At 39.1% G+C, this 25,010-nt stretch overlaps 1 protein-coding gene across 3 annotated transcripts in view; it reads right to left on the bottom strand.

The window, feature by feature from the left end:
• Positions 1 to 226: 226 nt before the first annotated feature.
• The window catches only part of ZCCHC2 (zinc finger CCHC-type containing 2), a 54,556-nt gene continuing 29,772 nt past the window's right edge, over positions 227 to 25,010 (bottom strand). For 2 of the 3 annotated variants that reach the window (XM_023734008.1, XM_023734009.1), the window contains exons 6-14: positions 17,382 to 17,476; positions 14,295 to 14,378; positions 12,507 to 12,564; positions 10,316 to 10,451; positions 9,167 to 9,231; positions 8,686 to 8,780; positions 7,922 to 8,050; positions 3,227 to 4,720; positions 240 to 2,295 (exon numbers count right to left, since the gene is read on the bottom strand). In XM_023734008.1, coding sequence (XP_023589776.1) covers positions 2,228 to 2,295; positions 3,227 to 4,720; positions 7,922 to 8,050; positions 8,686 to 8,780; positions 9,167 to 9,231; positions 10,316 to 10,451; positions 12,507 to 12,564; positions 14,295 to 14,378; positions 17,382 to 17,476 — 2,224 coding nt within the window. In that variant the 3' untranslated portion in view covers positions 240 to 2,227. Of the gene's footprint in view, positions 2,296 to 3,226; positions 4,721 to 7,921; positions 8,051 to 8,685; positions 8,781 to 9,166; positions 9,232 to 10,315; positions 10,452 to 12,506; positions 12,565 to 14,294; positions 14,379 to 17,381; positions 17,477 to 25,010 lie in introns of all 3 variants that reach the window. The other variant, XM_004379277.1, reaches the window with a different exon arrangement.

Here is a 25,010-nt window from a genome sequence, read left to right as displayed (position 1 = left end):
AGCAGACACAGAGGCTCTGTGTCGGCAGGACTGCCTCTTGTTCACACAGGTTGCTCAACAAGCACAGACATCCAGATGGCGGACCACTTTGGGATTCACTGTCCACATTACCAGGGAAATGGGTTGACTCCTTAAAACAAACAAAACAAGCAATTCCTCCCCATATACCATGTATGAGGTCTTATCTTTCAATTATATGAAATTTGCAATAAATCACAATTCTTAGGCTGTTTTTCATTTTTTTTTATTGCTGTTAATTCAAGGAAAAAAGGTTGCATAAAATTCAATCTGTTCTAGAAATATAAGTGGCCTTTCCAGTACATAACATTTCAAATATCAAAGTATATGGTAAACATACAAATAAGGAGAAGGTAACATACCTCCTATGTACAGTACGGTATTTTAAATCATAAAATAAGCTCCATAAAGTACAACTGACAAGTGATTCACAATGCAGTCCATACCTGGCTTATCAAAACTCTCACTTGGAACAACTCAACTGCAGCTTAACAATTAATAATGTGGTCCAAAAATACCCAGATCAAATAAAATATATTTAATCAAAATAATTTCCTTTACTCAAACTTTTTCTTCTTTTTAAATTAAAGCTTTCATTACCCCTTCCACCCACCCCTTCCCCTTCCTCATACCTCCCACCCGAAAGAAACGTTTCAAAGTGTACACTGGTGCTATAAATATAAATGCTACCTATGAAGCATTAAATTAAGCTTTTTTTTCTTCAAGTCTTTCTTTTTGCCTAGCAATCTGCTAGGCTTCTGAACCAAAACCAAATATTTAAGTTCCTCTGCTGCATACAAACGTGACTCCACACAACATGTTTTTGCTGTGTGCTGAGGAATGGGGACACAGGACCAGCCCCCCCCCCAAAATCCACGGCTGACTCTACAGTGGTGGTTGTTCATTGCTGTTGAATGCAGCAATCACCAAAAGATACACCCAATCTTCCAGACAACCTCAGTGCACTTTAGGAAATCAAAAATCACCTGGAAGCAATTTAGTACATAGATTGGTTTTAAAAAAAACTTTTTTTTTTAAACAGCAGCATTTTAAACCTAGCGATGGGACACTGACATGATTAATACTGTCTCCACACCCTCGGAATTTGGCTTTCCCATTGTGGTCGAGCATAGTGGGAAACGCTTACAAAGTGACTTTGCTACCAGAGACAGGGGAGGGCAAGAATACCTGACTTTTTGCAGAAACCCACAGCTTCTGTTCAGACTGAAATAAACCATACACATTTTAAACACAATGTAACACTGTAACAGTTGATACAGGAAAGGAGTAATTTTTACTCAAGCAGTGTCTCTTTTCCCATGACACAGGAGTAGACTACAGAAAGTAAAACTGGCTGTTGACTTTCATACAAACACAAACACACAGAAGAACAACAGTCACACCAGTTTGTTCACTTTGCGTCTCTCTGAAGCAACAGGCTAAAAAAGTATGATGGAAGTTAAAAAGTTTGTGGTTTTTTCTTTTCTTTAAGAAAAGCTCTTTGTCCATTTCATATTTTTTCAGTTTCATATGGTTTTACTTCTTCCTCTCTCACTTAATTTTTATTTGGAAAACAAGCGCTGCATATATGTATTTATATGATGCCGTTTCTTACATACAGACACACTATTTGGGGAATCTGATTTCTCCAGTAAGATTAAGGTGGAGACATTTTACCCTCAAATCCTCTGCAAAGCAGTGTGCTCAAGTGTGAACAAGTCCACTGCCAGCTGCTCCTATAAGACCAGAGGAGCAGGAGGGGAGAAGTGGTCGCTTAGGGGGCAGTGAGAAAAGCTAGGGAAGAAGCAAAGTTTCTTTTTTTTTCAAAACCATATGACTGTCACCAGTGTTGTAAAAAAAGGTCAAATACACAGTTTTCAAGATTTTGTAAACATTGCACACAGCAAGTATTCAGTGTAAAAAAAAAAGCACGCGTCAACATTTTCCATTTAAGTTTGTTCGTATGTTTAAACTACACATATCATACATCGAAGCCTGTTGTTAAACCAGGAGACCAGAGGCTCAAAAGCATTGCATTCGTCTTTTGTTGTGGACACTGGTACAAGAGAAATGAAAACTTCCAACTGCATAGAAATCTAGGAAATGTAAAGACAAAAAAACCCAACAAAATACCTTTCCTCTCCTCCCCTCCACACCCCACCAAACTTCCCCACACTTCAGGGTATTAAGTAGGCAAGCTTTACTTGTTTCAGTCTGCAGAATCCAACGTATCATTAGAAGGGGGGAGGGGAGGTGCGTATCTCAGTCTGTAAGTGCCTAAAATGGGAAAGACAGAACTGCTAAGTCACTGCGTACAAGTCAATGTATCACAAACCACTACAAGATATCAAACGGGCATGCTCTTCAGAAGGCACCTTCGTCAGCACTTACATATTACAAACGGTAAATAAAGCCACTTCAAAAAAGGAATATGAGGTTTGTGCTTTAAGTTCAACCTAAAGCTATTGAATTCTGTCTTTTCTTTAAAAATGCCAAGTCATTACCCCCAATTCAAGATTTCTTTCTTTTTGGGGGCAGGATTTGGCAAAATGAAGGCCAAATGCGAGTGAAAAGAGGACAGTTTGAGGTTAACACTCAATTTGGTATCTTATTCATACTTAGTATTTAACAGCATGTTCCTGCCCTCTCTGGTGGTGAGAATATTAAATGAATTCAAATCCCCTTACTCCCACACCTGTAAAATTCAATAGAATCTTGGATCTTCGTTTGTTTGCTAACATTTGCTGGGAAGGAAAGGGGTAATACAGGGAATGGGCTGGAGGCCAGCTGGTTATGCATAGCTACACTAAATAGTATCTAAAACCTCTTATGTTGGATGGCTAGATCACATCCTGGTTTTTCAATATTTAAAAACTTTGCTTACTATACGAAACAAGATTGTAGCTTTACAAAAGTGCTGCTAGCAAGCGCTCTGACACTGGGGAATGCAAATCCCCATTCCAGTCCTTGCAAAGTGCCTTTAGCTGACTCCTTATTGGGAAACTGAATTCCTCTGAACTTCCTTGTGTTCCGTGCACCCCGGGCCTACACTAGGTCTTGACGCTTGCATTTTATGATTTGTCACTGAAACCACAACACACATGGACACACAAACGGATCTTTCTGCTACCGGAGAATCACCATGATCACTAAGGTCAGGAGAACAGGCAAACTCAAAAACAAGTCCTCTGGGAGTTATCGTGATTACCTTGTTGATTGGCCTCCATGGACGACTGCTTACAGTCCTGTGCATAGTGTCCGCTTACACCACAATTGTAACAGGACACGTTCCCGTTCTTCTTGGGCCCTGAACCATTGGTATTGGCAACTACATTAGGTGCTGGGTATACAGGGTAGAATCTCCCAAATCCTGCCATCTGTTGGATGCCATAGTTGGCTTGGCTCCCCATGACTGGGTCATGCATCAGTCCATTTGCATATGGCGTCTGAGGCAGAAAGAAAGGAAGTTGGTTTCCATTGCTCTGATGTGCTTGGTTGAGGTAGCTGCCGTTGCAAATGGACGGCAGAGTAAAGAAGGATGGGACTCGGTACATTGGTCCGGGCATCGGATTAGGATAATAGTAACTGTTGAGCTGAAGGTTCCCACTGGTCCCACAGCTACACCTTCGCCCGCAAGAACCACAGGGACCTGAGCCCATCTGCTGCGGTGGCAATATTGTCCCATTAGCGTTCGTATTGCCCACAGCACTGATGTAGGATGTGCTGTCGCTCTGAGCAGTGCTGTGTGTCAAAGCGGGGCTTGGACTCGGGGCAGGACCTGGGGTGTGGGTGGGAACTGCGGGAGGAACAGTCGGCTGGACCTGGCTGAGGCCTGCACTTGCAGGCTGAGTGGAAGCTGCTGCTGTGTTTAGCACATTGGAACTCTGGTTGGGTAACACGCTGGTAGCAAGGGGTGAGCCTGGTAAAGGGTAGGAAGCTGGTGGCTGTGCAGCTGAGAGGCCCGCTGCTGGGAGAACTACCTTCACATTGGTAGGCTGAGGGATTGTCCCTGTGTTTCCCTCAACTTGAGGCACCATTTGATTTAGTCCTACCACTTGGGATGCAGGTTTTGTGATGGGGTCTGTGGTAGCAACAGGCGATCCTGGAAAACTACCTGGGTTATGGACAGGAATGAAGGCAGTGTTTGGTGATCCGACGCTCAGACTCCCAGCAGATTGCTGCGGGACATTAATGGTGCAACTCTCAGAAGATCCCTGCGGCGGTGGTAATTTTAGCCTCTGAATTGTTAGGTGCAAAGCAGGAGTACTACTATGTGGAAGGAAAGTTGACGGGATAGGTAAAGGGGAAGCCAGTAATTCAAGATGCTTTTCTGATTCTCCAGTAGAAGCTGTTGGCCCAAGTATTCCAACAGGGGTTGAATTTGTGGACTCTCTAATTGCAGAAATAGCCACAGGACTAGGAACGAGCATCCCTATTGTTTTGCCATCCACAGATTTGGGTGGAGGAACAACCACCTCAGGCTTTGGGACACCATTGTGCACGACACAGTGTAAAGTTGGCATAAAAGAAATATGCTGATACTTGGGTGAGTTCAATGGATCTTCCAAGAGGCTTCCGTTCTCATTTCCTAGTGAAGCGATCTGAACAGGCGGCTTGACAGTGACAGTCTGGTTGACAGAACCATAACCTGTAAACCTGGTTGTTGTTGGATTCCCAGAGTCCTCAGAATTGCTGTCTGTATCTGGGGGAAACAAACATGAATAGATAGGAACATGAGTTAAGTGCCATCTTTCTTTCTAGAAACAAAATATATTAACTAAAATTAACTCTGAAGTTTGGAACTGGGGTAGATGTGTCCCTCTACATTTTTCCTGACTTCCCAATCTGATCTTCTTTTGATTTCTGGCTTTTTATGGATCATCACTATATCCATGCATCATTTACAAAACATGGGAAGATAAGCAAACAAAACAAAAGGTTAATTGGAGATTGAATGAAGCAAAGCATAAAAAACACAGATTGATTTAGTCCCACCTTAATACTGAGACAAGTCGCATATCCTTCTAACTTTAATCAACTTTCGCAAACTACTTGTTTTACATTCTACACTGCCAAACCCAAGTTCTTCATCTTTGTCTCAGATAAACGATAAATTTAAAGGATTTGATCAAGACTGTATTTAACTCAAATATCTAGAGGAAGGGGACAGAAAGAGAATGTGTTTAAAATGGAATAAATATGCTTATTCTTAAAGATTTCAACAGGGGAAAGAAAATTTTATAACCAGTATTACTGTCATAAAACCAGTATACAGAACACAAGGAACAAGGCAAGTATAAGCCTATGGCCGTGACTCTAAAATCAAGAGTAAAATGGCAGGTGTGACATTACACTGCGTTTGGTTTTACTACTGCATTGCTCTTATACTTGTATCCAGAAATAACTTCAATCTAGACTTCCCTTGAGATTCTTGACTTTTGATATAAAGAGGGCAAAAGATAACATCTAATTCACAATGTGTAAAAATCATAAGCCCAGATACTGCACTGATGCGTACATAGCCCATTCAATTGAACGCAGCATCTATTTTTAAACATTTCTGCTCATAAATATGAGTTAACTGTATTACGTACGTACTTAAGATGTTTATATTTATCAAGGTAATAACTGATTATATTCAGTTTAAAATGTTCAATTTTCTTAAAAGAGAATATTAAAAATAAATCAGACTCGTCTTCTTGGAGAAAGGTTAAGCAGAATCTACGTACTGCCATAGTTATTAATGCAGCTTTTAATTTATATTAGAGATTAAATTAATGAGCAAATGGTTCTAGGATAAACTTCCCCTAGTCAAGGTAATTCTTGCTAAACTTTGCAAAACAAAAAGTAACCAAAGTTTAATAATTTATTTAAGGCATTATACTTGTACCATTATACCAGTGCAGGGTCAAAGATTAATATTTAAGTCCAAATGAAGCTGGAACATTTTTCAGATGGCTAATTAAATTTCTACAGGAACTGGGCTTTGTTGAAATCTTAAGTCACAGCAAAGGGCTCCACGATTTTAAACGGTTCCAAATGGTTTTCTGACCATTTTAAGGACTCTACTAGTTATTTACACGTGTAAGTGTTATCCTTTTTTGCAATGATTTGGAAAAGTACAAAATCTTAAAAAGAAAACAAAAACAACAAAACCCACCACTACAACCAAAAACAACAACAAAGTCACGTGCTTTTCAAAGCAACCCGCTTCATGCACTCAACGTTCTAAAATGGCTAAAAGCCCTCTATCAAAGTGGATATTTTAGTTGGTTTTAGAAAGCCCTAAATAATCCTTTTACTTAGGAAAGGCTCATTAAGTCACTTAATAACTGAGTCATTTTAAAAACTCCTCCAGAAGCCCACCAACCGATGCTATGTGACAACAGGGTGCTGCAAAGTTCCCCTAAGTATACAGTAATACTCGAACAACTATACTCCAACAACTGTGACATTGAGACCAGATCTGCACTGTTAGCTATAGAGCCACAGTTATTTGTACATCCTGTAGGATCAACCATAATATGTGAAATGAGACATGCTCAAAGCTTGTCTTTTCTGGGTAAGGCATATAAATTCTCTCAATCAGCCTTCATAACAGCTCTGTGAGAGGTTACTTTCATTTTTTTCCCTCATGAGGGAATTGCAGATCAGAAATGTGCTTCTCGGATGAGGAGAACTGGTAGTGGAACACTACATGCTACTGGGTATGACTACAAAATAACTACAGAGTAGACTGACTTTAATTTTATGTGATGTAGCAACACAACTGCCATAGCTCCACAGACACGACCTGATACTTTAACACAGAAGCTGAGGCTCAGAAGAGCTCAGACTGTACCCAAAGAAACTACACTTGGCTGAAGTGCTGTGCTAAGATCACTATATGAAGGTGACACAGGAGAAACAATTTGATTTTGCCCAGCATGGGTGCATCTATGTCCAAGTTTTACCAGTAGAGTTGTTATCACATGTAAAGAGCTCCATCCTCATTCAACACACACATTCCCCAGGAGACTGCACTTCCCAGATGGTGGAGGAGGGACCCCCAAAAGTTCCTCTCCTCCATAAAAGCAACAAGAACACTGGCAAAAACTTCAAAATCAACTTCTTCAGAACAATGGAAATTAACTAATGGCATGCAACAATCTAAGTAAGAAGGGCAAACCTTGTGCTATTTTAATTTGCCCTAATCCCATCCTCCTTTCTCCAGCTCTAAGGCAGCCTTGAAAACTAACAGTCCTTTGGGGCTCTGCACAGAGAAGAAGACATTAGACACAAAGAAAACAAACAGCAAAAGGGCAGATGTAAATCCTACCTTATTAGCAAAATTACATTAAATGTAAATGGGTTACACAGTCCACTCCAATCAAGGAGTGGAGAGCGGAAGAATGAAAAACAAAACAAAAATTCAACTATATATATGCTGTCTACAAGAGACAAACTTTAGATTCAGAGACACAAATAAGTTAAACCTAAAAGGTAAGATGATGGAAAAAGAGATGGCATGCAAAACAGTATCCAAGAGAGCTGGAGTGGTTATTAGCAGAGATAAAGAGGATATTTTATAATGTAAAAGCATCAGTCTATCAAGAAGACATAAAATTATAAACACACATGCAACTAACAATATACATATTCTAAACCTTTCTACATTAACTCTACATTTTGTTACCACTCTTTAATTTCACATGCAGTGAGTAAGTTTAAAATCAACATTGCTAGGAACTAAGGAATTGGTTGTAAGATACCCTTTATAATAATTAAATTTAAAATCAAGTAACAACATTTATAGGAATATAAAATTGCTTATATTTGAGTTTTATTTTAAGAGACAATACACATTTCCTGCCACCACCACCCAGCTCCCCTCACGCCCCACCCCCACCACCAAATAGCAAACCTCTGTCTTTTTCTTCTTCACTCTCAAAGCTTTCTCTTCCATCATGTCGTGGGCTAGATGGAGAACTGTAACTCTCTGAAGATGTTTCCCCACATGTATCATGTCCAGATCCAATGTCCAAATTCACATCTAAAAAGAACAACTCCATTTTAAAAAAATCAGGCCACAGAGTTAAATTACTTTCTGAATTAAATCATTAGAAATTAGTTGCAGCTGTAAATGTTTTTTCAATTTTCCCATAACCACTTAAAAAGTGTGTCCTTGACCTAGGTGAAAATTCATTATCAAACCATAATTTTAATTGAAAATAACTAATAAATACATTCTTAAATCAATGGTATAAAGAAACAAGTCAATCTAATCGACTTGAAGAAACTGGAAGACTCTCATGCTGGAAGACTTCCATTAACGGTGGCCTGCAAAGACATGGGAAGATCTTCCATGTCCTCTGGGTCTCCACTCTGGACCAGAGTCTGGCTTGAGAAGGAGACAAGTTAGGAGACTGCTGCCGCCAAAGGAAAGGAAAAGGTAGGTAAATATATAACTGTGGCAAAGGAAACGCTTGCCTCTATGGCTGAATTACATTGCTTCAATTAACTCCATTAATATCTCAGAACTGTTTAATTCAGAAATTGCTTCACATCAGTGCAAGGTAAAAATACATTAGGATTTGACGTGGCAGCTCAAACCTACTGATATAATTTAAGTATCACGCTGAATATATTTAGGTAACAGGTATTTGAAAGAAAAACCACCTTTCTTACCTTTCACAGAACCATCATGGACGTGCTGAGGAGTGGAGAGTCTAATGCCATTTATTCTACTATTCAATCTGTTGTCAGTTTTCTTACTTTTCTCCCTAAACCAAATGTACACGTTACCAACATTTTCCATAATGTTCTCTACCAAGCAAATTAAGTACAGTATTAAACTGTAAAATCCTCCTCGAAAAAATTTTTTATCATTAATTTTTTTAGCAAGGTATAATTTAATACAAGATTCACCCTTTTTAGTGTACAGTTCTGAGAGTTTTGCCCCTCTGAACGGAATAAACTGTTTGACAATAGCTTTATCATCTGTACACATTAATATTTTGAACTAAAAAAGTAAAGCCTAGAATAAAAGTATAAAGAAAACTAATGGAAAGATACTATTTATACACAAAGTAAAGATGCCCATAATAAAATATGACATGATGTTGACTTTCTTTACCAGTCTCTACTGGACACATTAAATTGAACCTACTTTTCTATTTGTGGCTTTCCTTTCTTCTTATTTATTGAAGATAAGCTCCATTTGTCAGCTGAATGCTGGTAGAAAGAATAAAAAGAAATCAGGCAGACAAAAGCTAAACCATAGTCAGGTAGGCATTCTCTTATTCTGATAACAAACATAAAAATACAACATTTCCAGTTGTATACTCTAATAAATTTTTATTTCCAACCTATTTTGAAGACATCTACCCAAACCATTAAATTTTGCATTTCTTGTGACAAATACTTAATATTAATGATGAGAAGAGTTTCCATTTTGCTTTTAAAATGGACCTGTACCCTTTCTTCTCACCACAAAACTAAACACAATGAAGTGACTGGCACTGGCTATAGTTTTACTAGTATTTCCTACAAGTGCAGGTTGGTAAAACTGACGACACATACATTTTTTGTTAACTCTATAAAGGCAGGAAAAATCAGATGCGTTTTGAAAATAGACCATCAAATAAGTATGACTGACACAACTTCCAGTTTCTCAAAATATGCTTTAATGCTTTAGATTATAAAGACACATTCCAGGAAGGGGTAACATTTGGATGTGAGTGCTGGCCAGAGATAAAATTAGGTTAACGAATCTATTTTCTAGAGAGAGGAAGAAAGTTCTCTTTATATCAGCAACAGTATCATTTCCCTCCATCTGTGGTGCCATATTACATCAACATATGTGAGAACATTCTACTCTCTGTATCCAAATCATAAGAAAGCAAATATTTCCTAACTACATTCAGAAGTGCCAGTCAATTGGTCCAACTACTCATGAAAGAAGGTCAACTTTAAAATTCACATCACCAACAGGAAGGTAGTGACTAAAATGTAAACAACTATTTCAAAAGCAAGAAAATTTGTATTAACAATTTAATGTGCCCCCTAGTTAGAATAAACATTTTAGGTGTCATATTAAAGTGTACTAACTTTACAGGAACAATAAAAGTAATCTAAATATACTTTTTCAGTTCTCAGAAGAGCTTAGATCATATAACGCAGTTTAAAATAAAACACTTGAACATTCCTTCATTTCTTCCTGCCAGATATACTACCTGACAGAATATTTATAGAAATCAATTTTCTTATTAGTAGTAATATTTTGACTACGTGGCAACAGAAAACAAAAGCCCTATACCTGGTCAGCTAAGGTCACACAGTGCTCTGGGTGCTGTATGGTTGTATAGCTTTGCTTCCTCCAATCCACAATCCCATTCGGTTCAGAATACTGCATGGTAAGCCCATCCATTGGAGAGCAACTTGTACCAACAGTGCTATCAAAAGAAAGGTTTATATGGCTCTTTAAAGTATGAAAATTTGTCTTCAATAATCTAACCTGTTATATAATACAGTGGAGAAGCTACAGTCATCCTTTATTCAATATATTAGTTTTTTTACAGAATGCCTAATGATAGCTCCAAGGAAAAACGAATGTACACTCTGGGAAATAAACCAGTACACATCAATTTTATCTATTTACTAACACCTGTCTCTAAAGAAAAGTACTAACAAATGCACACTCTGCCTTTAGCCCCTGTGCTACGGCCATCCTGCACCACTTACAGCTGGGATGCAGAGTGACTTGTATAACCCCCATCTTGAGATAATCTCTGTACTAAGTACTTTACTTAAGTAGGCATATGAAGGGGAAGGATCATGCGACTGCAAACCATAAGAAATAGACAACAGAAACAGACCTGGATAGGATCCAGATAATGGAGTTAACAGATATGGACTTTAAAATAACCATGCTCAAAGAATAAGAAAAGGTTGCGCGTTTTGGAAGTATAATGGAAAAAATTAAAAAAACAGATTTAAATTCTAGAATGGTAAAAATAAACTGAAATTAACAACTCAATGGATGGGAAATAGATGAAGAAAATTAGTGAAGAGGAAATTTGGTCAGAAGAAAACAGATTGACGCACTGAGAGGAAAAAATAAACGGGAAAAAAAAAGTTTGAAAGACAGGTGGGACATGGTGAAAAGTCTACATCCAAGGACTTGGGAGTCTCAGGAGGAGGAGAGAGAATCAGGCAGAAGCAACTTCTGAAGAGAAAGTGGCTGGGACTTTTCTCAAGCCAAAAGATACCAAGCTAGATTTAAGAAGCGGAATTAATTCAAAAGCAATCAGAGGAAAAAAATACATTACCTTCAAAGGAATGAGAGTGACAGAAACAATGGAAGTCAGACATCTTAAGTTTGAGTGTCCCCCAGAAGCAGAGTCTGTAATGATGTAGTTCATTTGGGAGGTGATACCAGGAAGCAAGAGCGAGGGAGTAGGGACAGTAAGAAAGGAAAGGAGGAAAAACCAACAGAAGGATCCATTATGGAGCTTGCCACTATAAGCAACAGAGGCTCAAGACTGCCAGGATCTTCCAGAACTTTGTACCCAAAGGACAGGAAGCTAGAGCTCCCCATCAGTTGAGGGAGGACCCCAGGCGGATGAAATCCCTTCACTTCTGGACAGTGCTTATTCGAGGACCAGGCAGAATCAGAAAGGCCCTGAGGCAGAACGTGTAGGACTTGTGGCCCACGCCTGAGGTGGGACAGCACTACTGGGAGGCAAGTGTGAGCTCACACAAACTGTCCACTGCATCTGCAGCACAAACTAGAGGTGAGCTGAGAGGATATGATGCAAGGGAGCAAAGCACTGGGCCAGAAAGTCCATGAAACGATAGTTTCAAAGCACTAACAGAAAAGAACTGCCAATCTAGAATCCTACACCCAACAAAGGTATCTTTAAAACATACAGGCAAAATAAACATTTTTTTCATACAAAAACCAAGTGGACTTATCGCTGGCAGATGTGACTACATGAAATACTAATATATCAGTTAGAAGGAAAACAATCACAGATGAATGCTTAGAAATACCGGAAGGAACAAAGAGCAATGGAATGGTTAAAACCTAAGCAATCACTGAAAAAAGGTTTCATGGGGCTTAAAATATATACAGAATTAAAATACATGACAGCTATGACTTATAAGTCAGGAGGAGATAAATATAGTTACAGCGATCAAAGGTCCTCAAATTGTTTGGGAAGTGGTACAAGCACAAATTATTATTAGATTTTAATAAATCAAAGACGCGTAATAGAATCTCTAGGGTAACCACTATAACAGAAGATCAACATGTATCAAGGCTAATAGAAGAGAAAAACAGAATAAAAACTAATCTGAAAGGAAAGAGAAGGGAACACAGAAACCATGGGAAAAATAGAAAGCAAGTAGCAAAATGGTAGAATTGTACCCAGTTATATCAGTAATTAAATGTGGCACTAATTTTAAAATGCATACAGATATTTATGTTTTAGAAATTAGATACCTACTTCACAATAGGACTTTTCCCGGTATGTTTCTTGTGGATTATGGTGTGCTGTAAGACATCTAGAGGAGGGGAAAAGTAGTTAATTTGTTAGGTTATACCAAATGCTTCAGCAAAAACCCAAAAGGATGATGCCACTAATTTATGTGATTAGGCAAAACAACTCTGCCAACACAGTAGTAATAGATTGTGTTGAGCACTTTTAAGCATTTAACATTTCTCAACACAGAAAATTTCTTTAAAAAGTAATTTTTCAAAGAAAAACAAGCTGTTGAATTTCTTTAAATACTCTCAAATGTGTTCCACCTGAGAGCAATGCAATCTTGTCCAAAGCTATGAAAGTCTAATGTAAGCATGCGACTACAAATCCGCAATTTTCAATATTGGGTAGAATTTTATTTTAAACCATTAAAAAAAAGTGTTTCAAATATTCAAAACATACATATCTACTAATATAACAAGCAAAATACGAGCTCAATTCCCACACTTCACTACATATGTTTTAAAAAATAAACAAAATATCACAGGTATAATCAAAGGCCTTCCTCCATTTCATTCCATACCTTGTACATAACTACTAACAAGACCTTTTAACTTTGTTGAAGCATGCTTTTATTTTTATTAGCTGTATATGTGCTCATAAATATAGTGCTGAGGCATGTCTTAGTACTTTTACACAAATAATGCGCACATTACATACATTTTTTGCCAACCATGCAAAACCCCTACTCCTGCCATTTTCATAAGTGCGCTATATTGTGCGTTACGTGTTTAGGTGTGTTATTTATGTGTGTGCATTATTTGCAAAAAATATGGCATATACTATAAATATCTTTTAATTGCCACCTACCATGATCACACCACGACGTTAGAGCTTTACTAACATTTAAAACACTTAATGTTATTTCTAGTTATTTATTGTGAATACCCCATCCATATCCCTTGGAGGACATGCACAGCAATTTTTAAGGTAGAACTGATGGACAGCAGCATAAAATATCTCCTACTTTACTACACAGTGCCAAATTTCTTTCCAAAAATAGTTGTAACAATTTTATACTCCCATCAGCAGTGGATGAGACTTCCCATTACTTAGCATTCTTGATAATGTAAGACTTTAAATTTTTTTGCCAATCTATTGAGTGTGAAATGGTAACTCAGCTGTTTTAATTTGCATTTTCCTGATTACTAGCAAGGCTGAACACTGTTTAATGGCCATTCGAGTTTCTTCTTCTATGAACTGCCTATTTATATCTTTAGTCCATATTTCTTTTGGGTTGATTTTCACATTGATTTATAGGGAGATCTTTCTATAGTCTAGATGTGGTCTTTTGACTGTCAATATGCTACAAATACCATCTCCCATTCTGTGGCTTTCCTTCTAACTATATGATGTCTTCTGTCATATGAAAATTCTAATTTAGATTAGTAAGATTTCCACTATGGTCATGCTCTGCCTTGTTTAAGAAATCCTTCTCTCCCCAGATATCTTATACTTTCTTATCAAAGTTTAAGTTTTATATTTTACATATGAGTTGCTATTCATATGCAATTTTGGGGGTTGGTGGATAAGGATCATATATATATATGTTTTTTCATATGGAAAGCCAATTGTGCCAGTATCATTTATTAAATATTCCACTCTTTCTCCATTTATTTGTACTGCCACCTATGTCACATTCCAAGTTCTCATATGTCTGTTTCTTGGCTCCTTAATCTGTCCAATGGTATATGTGCCTAGCCCTGTGCCAATATCAGGCAGAATGATGACTTCTAGTGAATCAGCATTTACCTTCTTCCTGACTTGAAGCTTCTGAGCTGTCTTCTTTTAAGTGTTCTAATATCTTAGAAGTCTTCAGAGAGGATTGTAAGTTATCTGCAGGAAGTATTCGATACTATTAACTTCTTAGGAAAATCATAATAGAATTAAATAAAGATAATGATTATTTTTCCCCCAAGGAAGATGAGAGTGGAAGGTTAGTAAAGAGAACATTTCTACTAGTTAGACCCTTTAGGGAAAGCCAGACGACACAGCACAGAACACTGGACTCATGAAGCCAGCTCTCCCCAGAAGAACCACATAGCCCAGGCAAGTTGCTTCACAGCTGACAGCCTGGTTTGCTCACGGGTGAAATTAGTGTGATGGACTAGACAGTGTTTCTCAAACAATCTGTTGGGGGGAGGGGGGGAGGTGTTGTTTTTGTTTTTTAATTTCCAATTTGTTGTGGACTGTTACTTTGTAAAATACAATAATAATGCTGTGGCAGTATCAAATTATTATAAAAGTCTCTTGATGTCTATTCTGAACTTCTGTTCTTTTATTACAGACCAGTGACAACAATTTGTGGACCAGCACTGATCCACACAACACACTAGACAGCACTAAACTACTTATCCACTAAAACACAGACTAGTAGGATGCCAAAGTTCAACATTTTAAGTTATTTAGGAGTTTCATAATTTCTCACTCTGCTAGTTGTGAGAATATGGTGTACTGCTCTCTATCCCAGGGGAACAAAAAGGTAGAGCTATCAATTTTTCAAAAAAAAAGTACATGCAAATAAACTTTTGACAACATTGTGCTCACTGGTGAAACAGCTCAGACATGCATGAACATTATCCTCACAAGATTTTCCACAGTCTCAGATCATGTATTTTGACACAGTATTTTTATAACAATTTAACACTTGAACACAAAATCTACTGACCTCTAAAGCATTGCATGCTGTCAAGCTCTCAAAACAGGTTTTCTATTATTTGTATATAAACTACTCACTTAGGTGAGTTTTCCTGGGCAGCCTGTAAATCTCAACTAAAAGTACAACTTTTGCTTCAATGCCTTTTTAAAATTTAGAATTAGAGATTTTTTTATAGATACACATTAAAAAGTATTCACACTTGGTTCAGGCAGAAAGCATTGATTGTTAAAGCTATGTATCTCTAGGATAATCAGGATTCTTGTTTTTTTAAAAAAACAAAAAAACTACTGCCACTATTCAGGCATAGATTTAACCACGGAGTTGTTCAGTTTGCCTCAGTCAACCTCATGAAGAGTCATGAACTTTAAATTCTAATTGCTAATAGCCTGTTTAAAATATTTAAGACATATATACACAATAAGAAAAAATTTTAAAGTTAACCCAACATGTTATAATATCCAATTGTATTATTTTTCACTTCTCTTTTTTCTCTCACCTCAAATTGATCAAATGTGTATTTTCCTCCCCCTTTAGGTGAAGGAAAATATGACTTTGTTGAAAGAATAAAAAAGTTCTTTGCTATAGTGGCTGTACTTAAAGACAGCAGAAATTCTCCTAAAGCACTTATCAATTTTATTGGCAAAATACTTGTTAAAAGGCAGGCTGGGAAAGACGTGCACAAAGCTAAGCATAGGCAGACTGGGCAAATGCTGTAACACGAGGGCAAAGCTGAACTATGGAAACGTAAGAAAAACTGGGAAAGCTTCACCGAAGAGGTGATATTTCAGCTGGGTCTTAAAACGAGTGTGATTTCAACAGGCTGTGACAGAAGGAAGGTATATAATGAAGAATTAACCTGCCCAAAAGAGAGGTCTGGCCTTTGCTCTCTAAGCCCTTGGAATGCCCTGCCTGATAAGAGAATGTTTGTCTTCCTGTGGGTCTCAGGCCGCACCAGATAGTCTAACAATGTGATTTATGGTGATGGCTTCAGCTCACCCTAAAGTTCAGCCAGGCAGGTGGTCAATCATGCTCATGTGACCAAGCTCCAGTAAAAACTCTTGACACTAAGGCTCATGTCAGCTTCCCTGGTTGGCAATGCTCCATGTACACGGTCATACATCATTGCTGGGAGGCGTCAGTGCCATCCACAACTCCACTGGGAAAGGACAACTGCAAGTTTCACATTTGGAACTCAACTGGATTCTGCACCATGTGCTTCCTCTCTTGGCTGATTTTAGCCTTTTGCTGTTATAAAACATAACTGCAAATATAACAGCTTTCAATGAGCTCTGTGAGTCCTTCCAGTGAATGGTCGAACATGAGGGTGGCCTTGGGGACCCCCAAACTGGAAACTGGTGGGAAATTGAGTGGTCTTGGGGACTCTTGCATGCTACAGAAGGACATTCAAGTGAGGGTCCAGAATGAGCAAAGACCGTGGGACACAGCCTGGCAAGTGCACTGAATAATGCCGAGTCCTCGAGTAGTTAGAGCACGGAAGTTGGGAATGGAGGCCCAGTAAACTCACAGTAGGGCTCAAATTTCAGATCGAGGGTCTGAACAGGGGATTAACCATCAAATTTAATTTTGAGTTAATCCTAAGATAGGTTAAAATGGAATGAGAAACTGGAATCTGAGAGAAGAGGTAGGCTTTACAGCTAAACAGCTTACACATGAAAGGAAGGCTAAATCTACAACAAGGGGAAATAAATGGGAAGACCTTTGTGTAGCATGGCTTGGCCTTTACTCTCAGACTGAATACGAAGAGGAGAAGTGAAAAGAACAGGCTAATATTCCCAGCCAGGGGTGCTGGAAGGACGGGAAGGTCATTAATGGGGATAGGGAACACAGGAGGAAAGGCAGATTCTAGAACACACAAGTGACATTTAACATCTCTCCAATCTGTACGCCAGCTTTGTCAAGCAACTCAAGGATTAAGCATGTCCAAAAATTTTCAAGATACTTAGACTTAGCTTTTGAATCAGTCTGGTTATATTAGTGTTTATACATTATTTTCCAAAAAACTGCAGTGTAAAATTCATTAAAAACTACAAGTATTTCAAAATCATATGCCACTGCTCCTTGGTTTTAACTAAAACGAACCCCACACAAGATGGCATAGTAAAGGAAAACCACAGCAAGGAAAAAAGGAAGATTTAGACAGAGAACAGAAGGATGCTTACTGAGACTGTGTAAAGATTCTGATGATATGGACTGAAAAAAGTTGTGTACTTTCTGACTCTGTAGAAAAGCTTGTGATGAAGTTGAAAATAGCTGCCTGTACAGAGAAAGAAAACAGATTTGTTAATTTCATGTAATACATACAAGAGTCCAGTTTAGATTATAAAGTAAACTTAAGCAGCAGTTTAATTCGAGTATAAAAAGTGCATTTTTTTCCTGAAGAAAAGAGTATCACTTTCTAATGTATTTCCTATAGGAGGAAGTGAATAAAATTTAAACCCTACAGGCAGTCCCCGGATCACAAATGAGTTCCTCTGCTAAATCAATCTTTAAGTCCTAATTCGTATGTAAGTCAAAGATAGGTCCAGTTTACATCTAATGTCAGTTAGTCAAATGTTTGTCTTAGTATACAGTGTACCCTTTCTGTGCATAATAAACATTAAAGAAACACTTTCAGATGGACTAAAACATCTTTAACATAATAATACAGTAATGATAATAATGTTTTGATGCAAGTCAAAAAGTAGCACGCATTTGTTATTACAAACCATTGTATGTACCTCGAATTTTTAATATAAGAGGCTTTACAGGGGTTGGTTTGTAACTTTGGGTTGTACATAAGTCACACATTCATAACCCAGGGACTGTCTGTATTTGCAAGAAACTACTAAATAGGCTTATTTTTAATTTTTTAAATTTTATATACTCTAGTGGTAAGGTTTCAATTCTGGCAAAAATGTATTATTTCAGCCTTGTGCCCAAGTGATCCAATAGCCCCTTTCTGCTCAGAAACAGAACTGCAATTTCTTTACTCTTCTTCATAGGTGTTACTTTTCATCATTTGGCTGTACCATTAAGGAACCTTCCCACACTCTGTATATAAGAGGTTGGGAAGTTGGGGATGCTAAGAGTCCTGGAAAATATGGAGCACAGTGGTCAGGTTAGTCACTACTTAATATGTATTATACAAGTGTTACTACACCCTAAAGCATGACTGATGGTTTATGTTCACTGTGTATCATACCGTGATTCTAAGTTATTTGTTATCTTTGAAAATCAACTTTTCTCGTATTTTATTAATGTACTGAAAGGATTCCAACTGGAGGTCTTCCTTCCAGTAGTATCTGTATACGGGTCTTGAGCACACGGTTACTGACTGGTCTAATGGAAAGTTCACTCATGGATATGAACACCAGTTCAACAACTTAGAAGCTGCCTCACCCTAAGTAAGTTATTAATTTAGCCTTTCAGACACAATTTCCTTAGAGGGGACACAACCGATTAAATAAACTGGCACCCTGCCTAGTACTTAGGTGTTCAACATATAAATCTCTTTCATTATGTCAAAACACTCTAAATGTTCATGTTAAATTTTAATAATTTCTCTCCAAGGTTTTTGATCTATCATTCAGATTAATTATAAAGTCATTAAATACCATACCAAGAGATATTCCTTATGGGCCAAAGTTGTCTAGTATATTAGGCAAAATGGCTTCTTGGTATCAAATATATCAAATACGGAGGTAAACATTTAAGAGGAAGATAAAGGGGAGAAGGAACAGAAGGGAAAACACTGAGATCTGAAGTGGAGAGCTCCAGATCTGACACATTACCAAAAGTTGAGATTAAAAACCCAAAGACAGTTATGGAATCTGCGCCAAATTATTGGTCAAAAGCACAAGCACACCTTCAGTTTAAAGCCTGAGTTCCAGATGATAGTCCAAATGCTACCCATGACTCCAAATATCAACTGCATATCCCCTATACATTAAACTATAACCACAAGATGGCAATTATATCTATTAAAACTGAGTGGCCACAAACTATTTATTAAATTAATAAGAAAAATAAGGTTACATTTTGACATGGCCAAAATCATCCAATCCCACGTGCATTACTGCAGCACTGCATTTTCATTTTCCTAACCTACAGCGTATCTGGGACTAAATACAGTGTGCCTTGTACAAACCAATCGCCAGTTCACTTAGAAATTCAGTTCCTATCTCTCACTTTCATTTTCTTCCCCCTCCTCTGTAATAGCTACATTTCTTAAGTAGCATGAATGATGATGATGATACTATACCACAGACCAAACCCACTGCCATCAAGTCGATTACGACTCACAGAGACCCTACAGACGGAGTGGAACTGCCCCACAGTGTTTTGAAGGCTGTAATCTTTATAGAAGCTGACTGCCACATCTTTCTCCCGTGGAGCAGCTGGTGGGTTCGAATAACCAACCTTTCAGTTAGAAGCCGAGTGCTTAACCACTGCACCACCAGAGCCTCTATGATGATACTAATGATCTAAAATTCAAAAACTGAAAATGAAGTGTCCTAACATTCTATTAATAATGTATGAGCACACGCCAGCCATCTGGGAGAATATGTGGATGCCTACCACATTTCTTATACCAAAATAAAATACAAACGAATCAAAGATTTAAAAAGAAAAGGGAAATACTAGAAGAAAATATATTTTAAAAATATAATCTTTGAAAAGGTCTTTCTAAGGACAACACAAAGCGCTGATACCCTAAGAGAAAAGACTGACAAATGTGACTACACACCAGCTCCCACTCTCGGCTCTCGCCACTTTAGTTTTATAAGAAAGAAATTAATTCCAAGTATCTTTTCTCAACTGAGGTTGTCTTCACTTTGTCAACAGCATATTTTCTTTTTTATATCATGCAGAAATTTGATTTTTAAGTGTTTGAATTTCAGTTTTGCTTTAATGGCTCCTAGATATTGTGTAATAACTTAGAAAGTCTTTCATATATTATATAGTTCATGTTTTCTTTCTTGCATTTAAATCTCTGAGTCATCTAGAGTTTATCTGGATGTAAGGACGATGTAGGGCTCCGACTTCATTTTTTTCCCAATGGCTACCGAAAAGTACCCAACATTTAACAGAAAATTTGAGAATGACTTTGTAACCTTGAACAAGATGTGCGGGAACACAGAAACAAAGACTGAGAGACCTAACATAGTATTTTAAACTTCATTTTAAAAATCGTAACTAACTGAAAAATATAATACAAAAAGTAAGTAGTTAATATATACTTCAGTATAAATCTAAGAAAAATACTAAGAGCCAAAAAAACTGGCCAAGCAGAGATGATGATCTCACAAAAACCACAAATGGCTAAACTTAGAGACAGATGCTATCACTAATAAAGGAAATGAAAATTATGCAATGAGACATTCATTCACCTATTAAACTAGCAATATCTTTAAAAGCAATACTCAAAGCTAGCCATGCTGTCATAAGCCCGTCTACACTGATAGTGTCTGCCACTTACATAACCTTTATTTAGAAAAATAGTATGTGTCTGGGAGCCTTAATGAGGATATCATACGTAGTCTTTCAATCAGTAAATCAATTTCAAAGAAACTCTCCTCAGCAGTTAATCATCAATCTGGAAAGTGTTTTAGGTACAAAAATGGTCAAAGCTTTATTTTTAGTAAAGAACAGAAAATTACCTCTATGTGCAACAACAGAGAAACAATTCAACGATTACAGAGACAGATGGAGGAATAGATTTTGCAGCCACTCAAAATGTTTCTGAAGAATTCAATATAAAATGCACAAAATCTGAGAGGACAAATAGGATATAAAACCACGTATCTAGCATCACAGGCAATATAAGAAACTAAAAGGAAAAATCAAAATGTCAATTACAGTTATCCTGATGATTGTTGTCTTTATTACTTTTCTGTATTTCCCAAATGTTCTATACTGAGCATCTGTTAGACTTATTATGAAGCCCCCAAATGATCCAAAATAAATGGAATGATTCTGTACCAAGCACTTTGTGTAAAAGCACTTTGTGTAAAAAACATACTGAATAAGGTTCCACTCTAAACTGGAGCACTACAACAGTAGAACTCTGAGTGTACTACTGGCCAGCATGTCACTTCAGACAAGTTAATGACCTTCATCTGAATCTGAGGCCAAGTGATAAGTATCACCTGCTGGGGTCAAAGCACACACTGAAGCCAGTATGTACAGGATACCAGCATTCACCAGCTTACTGGTCCAGCTTACTGGTCCAGAAGATTCACATTCAGCTGCTCACTACACACCAGAGAGAGGCTGCCATCTGGCTTCCTAACTGCCTCCTCCAGTATAGACCACCAGGCTTCCCCGTCCTGTCCACCGCCCGCCCCCGTATCACAGCTGCAGAAGCTCTTTTCTTTCTAAGCCACATCTAGACGTGGTGGTCTAAGTGCCCACCACCCTCTAAGGTCTTACCACTTAGTGTCTCCTTGGACCACCAGCATCTCCTGGAGTTTATCAGAACCACAGACTCTCAAGCATACCCCAGTACTACAGAGTAAGAATCTGCATTCAACAAGATCCCCAGGGGATGTGTATGCCCATTAAAGCTGAGTAGCACAGGGGACTTAGGAATTCACTCAATTATTCCTCACCCAACCTCTCCTCTCCTCCCTGGAATGCCCTCAGCTACCACTCCCTGACCCAGCCCCTCCCACTGCTCCTCTTTTCTCTCCAAATCCTTCCAGTGTGGCCTCTGTGACTCCTCAATACTCAGGTTCCTCAACAGAGTGCTGTACACCTCCTTATTCTGACTAAAATCTGGCTGGCCCCTAGAGTCGAGCTTTCCCTGTAGCCCACTCAGGTGGAAGGTGGTCATCCCATTGTGCATGCATGCAGCTGCAAGGGCGGGTGCACCCTGTAAAGCTGCTGTTCAGCTACTCTACCCCCCGATTCACCTAGTCTCTGTTGTGCACCAAGCTTTAGGTCGCTTTTCCAGAATCATCAATTCTGGCATCTGCCCCACTGGCATCTCCACTGTCTTCCATCACGCTGGTATCCACATGGTGACCCATCTGACTCTCTAGGCTCTTTGCCTGGCTGTCTTTGTCCAGTGACTTATTCTAGTCATTTACTTCCAGTCACACCCTGGATCTTGTCACACAACAAAACACTCTCCCCTCCCAGATTTCTACCTCTCTCTGTTGGGAAGCAAACTTCCATTCCCTTTCTCATGCCTTAGCCCCACCCGATCCTGAGAATATTCATTGGGCCCCATTCACTACTTAGGAGGGGGAGAGGGACACTAAAAGAAGTGATATCTATCTATCTCTGCCCGTCTTCTTTCTCCCTCTGCCTTCGTAAGTCTGCTTGCCAAAGTGGCCATCTTAGACTCATAAAGCAGAGAACAGCGAGTCTCCCTCAAACCATGACCCTAATCTATATGCTCCAACACTTTTTATAAACTCTGCACTGGATGTTATTAACGACCGCAAGCTTCCAGTAAAACACATTTGTTTCTTCTTTGGCCATTATTCCTTAATATAGCTCTCTCTTAAAGGGGAAGCTATAAGAAAGGAGTGTGACAGTTGCCAAAAACCACTCTGAACCTACATCCTCACAAGAATTGTCTCACCTGAAAAACCACTAACCCAGACATTTCATGCTCTAATCTCAAGTGGATTCTTCCTGCTTAATTACTTGGTTACTCCTATGACACCTGTTCTCCAACCACTGTTCATTCCACCCTACCAGAGCCTCCTATTTTCTCTGCCTAGTCTACTATTTTTTTCAAACTTAACAGTTTTTCCTAAATCCCCTCGCCTCACTGTCCTTTTGTCACATCCATCCAAGAAAGCCCCAATCCACGATGAACTCAATCATCTGCTTTCCTAACACTTGGACCTGAACTGCTGGAAAGTTTGGTTTTTTTTTTTCTTTTTTTAATTCACACAACAGGGTAGACTGATACCACTGTTAATTCATTCACTGATCTTCAGTCTCAACTGCATTCCAAATCCTGTCCAGCTCAGCAGATTTCCTGTATCAGGTTTTTCTCTAAATCCCCACACGACTGTTTTAAATCCTCTCTACTTGCAAACATTCAATCCCCTACTGTCAACCTACCCCTTCAGTAAGCCTCTTATTTCACAGAAAATATGAGCCACGAGGCAAGAGGTCCCTCAACTTCACATTATGAAGCATGCAAATATACTATATCCCTACCATCCTGCCTCCTCCAGGACCTTGTGCCATCAATGACTCCCCTCACCTGTATCTTCAATCTCTTCCTCTCTCTATGAACACACGGGATGCTCTGAAGCCTCTGGCAGCACATTTAATACTCATCTTACCTACACTAGTCTTTCTCAACAGCCTCTAAACATCATGAGGGCAAAGACCCTGCTCTTACGCACCAGTGTAACTCCAGAACAGCAAAGGCAGAGAAAGAGCAGGTGCTCAATAACTGCTGTTTTTCCTCACTTTCCCACTTCTTAGCCCAATCTTCTTAAAAACAAACAAACAAATGCACCCAAGGTCTTCCTGACCAGCGTCTCTTTCAATAAGTATTTTATGGAGAAAATAAAAGGTCATACTGAGTATCTGCATATTTTAGGAGCTACTATCTATGATGTCAGAGAGCTATAGAGTACGAGGATAAATTACTTTGGTGCCTTTCACTATGACACTGGACATATATAACATAAGGTAAAAAGCCCATTTCAAAAGTACTCCAGAAAATGGCGCTCTGGGCAGAAGCACCATGCCGTCCATCCACAGCAAAATCTGAAAAACTAAGCCAAACAGAGAAAACAACAATCCTAAAACCCTAAAAAATGAAGAGATCAAGAACTCAGCCAAACACCAAATGGAGTGCGAAAAGTGACAGAGAACAGAGAGCGAGGAGAGATTCATGCAGAGGTCCCCTATCAGCTAATGCAGCGCAGATCCGCCATCTTGGACTCCTATTGGAGACCAGCAAACGGGGTACGAGAAAGCAGCTACACAGAGCTTCCAGCGGAAGACAAAACAACCGGTAATTTACGATATATGCCTCCTCACCCCCCATCCTTCTTCAACCCCGACTCGGCCTCCTCTGCTTCCCGCGGCCACAATCTCTTGTTCGGGAAGCACCAGCTGCTTGGATTCCACCTGCCCGAACGGGCTGGCTCTCTGAGTGCCATTTGTTGGCTGCTGGTGTTGCTTTTTTCTGCTTCTTTTGATTTCTTCCTTACCTCTCACCACCTCCCCCTCCTTTTGCTCAAATACCTGGTTCCATGCACCATCTTTGCTTCTTTCTGAGGGGCTGTGGAGCTCCGGTAATTTATGATATATACTTTCCCACCACCCACCCTTCTTCACCCACACTCGGCCTCCTCTGCTTCCCGCGAACACAGTCTCTTGTCCGGGAAGCACCAGCTGCTTGCATTCCACCAGCCCGCACTAGCTGGCTCTGTAAGTGCCATTTGTTGGCTGCTGGTGTTGCTTTTGTTCTGCTTCTTTTGATTTCTTCCTTACCTCTTACCACCTCCCCCTCCTTTCACTCAAATACCTGGCTCCATGCGCCATCTTTACTTCTTCCCGAGGGGCTGCGGAGCTCCGTTCAAGTGTGGAGCTGCTTCCCGGTCTGGGCGGCCGCGCTGGTGGGATCCCAGGGCTTTTCTTCGTTTGTTTGTTTTGAATTGTTTGTTTTCTTTTCCTTTTCTTGAATTGGGAGCCCATTCTGGCCAGGCGGTGCTGCGTGGCTTGGAACCTACCCCGTCGGCTTGCACAGACGTGCAGAGGGATCCCTGAGGGCGTTTCTTTTCTTGTTGGTTTTTTTGGGGGCTTCTCTTGTTCTTTTTTGTTTGTTT

Source organism: Trichechus manatus, unplaced genomic scaffold, assembly GCF_000243295.1.
Source record: "Trichechus manatus latirostris isolate Lorelei unplaced genomic scaffold, TriManLat1.0 scaffold00063, whole genome shotgun sequence".
NCBI classification, from domain to species: Eukaryota; Metazoa; Chordata; class Mammalia; order Sirenia; family Trichechidae; genus Trichechus; species Trichechus manatus.
The sequence above is the reverse complement of the archived record's forward strand: the minus strand, read 5'-3'. Positions and strand labels throughout refer to the sequence as shown.